At 37.2% G+C, this 1893-nt stretch overlaps 1 protein-coding gene across 1 annotated transcript in view; it reads left to right on the forward strand.

The window, feature by feature from the left end:
* The window catches only part of LOC106867472 (fibulin-1), a 21308-nt gene extending 20150 nt beyond the window's left edge, over positions 1 to 1158 (forward strand). Inside the window, exon 9 of the mRNA XM_014912355.2 lies at positions 299 to 1158. Coding sequence (XP_014767841.2) covers positions 299 to 519 — 221 coding nt within the window. The 3' untranslated portion in view covers positions 520 to 1158. The remainder of the gene's footprint in view (positions 1 to 298) is intronic.
* Positions 1159 to 1893: the final 735 nt, after the last annotated feature.

Genomic DNA, 1893 nt, shown 5'->3' on the forward strand with positions numbered 1-1893 from the left:
ACACACACACACACACACACACACACACACACACACACACACACACACACACACACACACACACACAGACAAACACACATACACATATATACAGACTTCTTTCAGTTTCTGTCTACCAAATCCACTCACAAAGTTTTAGTTGTCCTGAGGTGCCACGCAGTAGGACTGAACCCGGAACCATGTGGTTGGTAAGCTTTTTATCACACAATCACGTCTGCGTCTATTTATGTATATTTTCGTCATTTTCAGAAATTTTTACTTACTTTTCTTGTTATTTTCTCTCTCTCCTTATTTTCAGATATCGATGAATGTAGATGCCAGAATGGTGGATGTCCCTTCCCTCTCAAGTGTATCAACACACCAGGGTCCAACTACTGCGATTGCCCTTACGGGTTTACCTCTAAAGACGATAAGTGTTACCTAATGCCGAACGTGAAGCTGAACTACACTATACCAGGGAATAAAACGGTTATACCGAAAGTGAAACTACCAGTACTTAAACCATCTGGAAGTGGCTGAAACCGGTAGGCTAGGTCTTAGATGGAACGCATACCATTTCTACTTTTCTTTCATTCTGCTCAATCGAGGCCAACGTGAGAATTAAACGATATCTACAATAACAGCAACAACTATAGCTGCTACTACAATTAGATAATACAATCCCAGATACACATAGCCTAACCCTCAGCGCCTTTTAATAAAATCTATAAGACCGATATATATCGAACATAGAAAACAATCACCGGTCAATTTTAGGAAATTTATGTGAGGACACCATTTTGGGTTACTTCATGAACAAGTCATCTCGTGTGACTTTCTAAGTAACCATCATATGACTAGGCTATCCACATATTACGTGACCGCCACACAAGATCCTCCCCCCTCTCTCTCTTCCTTTCTATCTATTTATTTGTCTATCTGTCTGACAGTCTGTCTCTCTGTATGTATGTATGTATGTATGTATGTATGTATGTATATGTATATCTGTCTGTATGTGTGTCTGTCTGTCTGTCTGTCTATCAATCACACAAAGTCACGTGATTACAATCCCATCACCCCACTGTCATTCATACGCTTCATCATTGTTGTATATTTTGTTGTGTTTATTATTTGATTAGTTTCATTAATTAAATAAATAAATAATAATTTAATCAAAAATATCGTGTTTATTCGTCTCTCTCTCTCTCTCTCTCTCTCTCTCTCTCTCTATATATATATATATATATATATATATATATATATATATATATATATATATATATACACACACACACACACGAAGATGGGGTGGGGTTAGAAAAGTTCCTGGCTTTAAGGCTATCGTCGCAAAAGGCTTGGTTCGAAACCCAAACTTCCGAGTTCTTTTACAGGGCTTAGAAAAACTGAAGGACCGCTGTAATAAGTGTGTGAATTTGAGCGGGGAATATTTTGAATAAAATAATATTTTACTGAAGATGCCGTATTTTCTTGACCCAAAACCAGGAACTTTCCCAGTACCCTTCGTATGTATGTATGTCATTATTCAGTTTATTTCAAGATTTCCTGCCAATAGAGAAAGAACCGGTTTCTAACCTAGATCCAAGGCTCCTTCATTGGAATTTCAACATCAACAGCAGGGTATTTTTGTTTGTGTGTATGTCTCTTCTATTTTTTAAAATTATTATAAATCTTCCACTGAGGAGGGAACCGGCTTCCAACTAAGATACAAGGCTCCATCTTTGGGATGTAGTTATCACAGACAAATTCACATTCGGAACTTGAGAAAAGTCTTGTATATTTCTACTATTCCACTCACAGATTGCACTTGTAATGTATGAATCAGCCGGTCAGTTTCTCTTTCTGAAAATCCCAGTTTATCTAGATTCTCCTTTAAGCATTTACTAACAAAACCCA

The sequence above is a fragment of the Octopus bimaculoides genome, chromosome 29 (genome assembly GCF_001194135.2).
Source record: "Octopus bimaculoides isolate UCB-OBI-ISO-001 chromosome 29, ASM119413v2, whole genome shotgun sequence".
Taxonomy (NCBI): domain Eukaryota; kingdom Metazoa; phylum Mollusca; class Cephalopoda; order Octopoda; family Octopodidae; genus Octopus; species Octopus bimaculoides.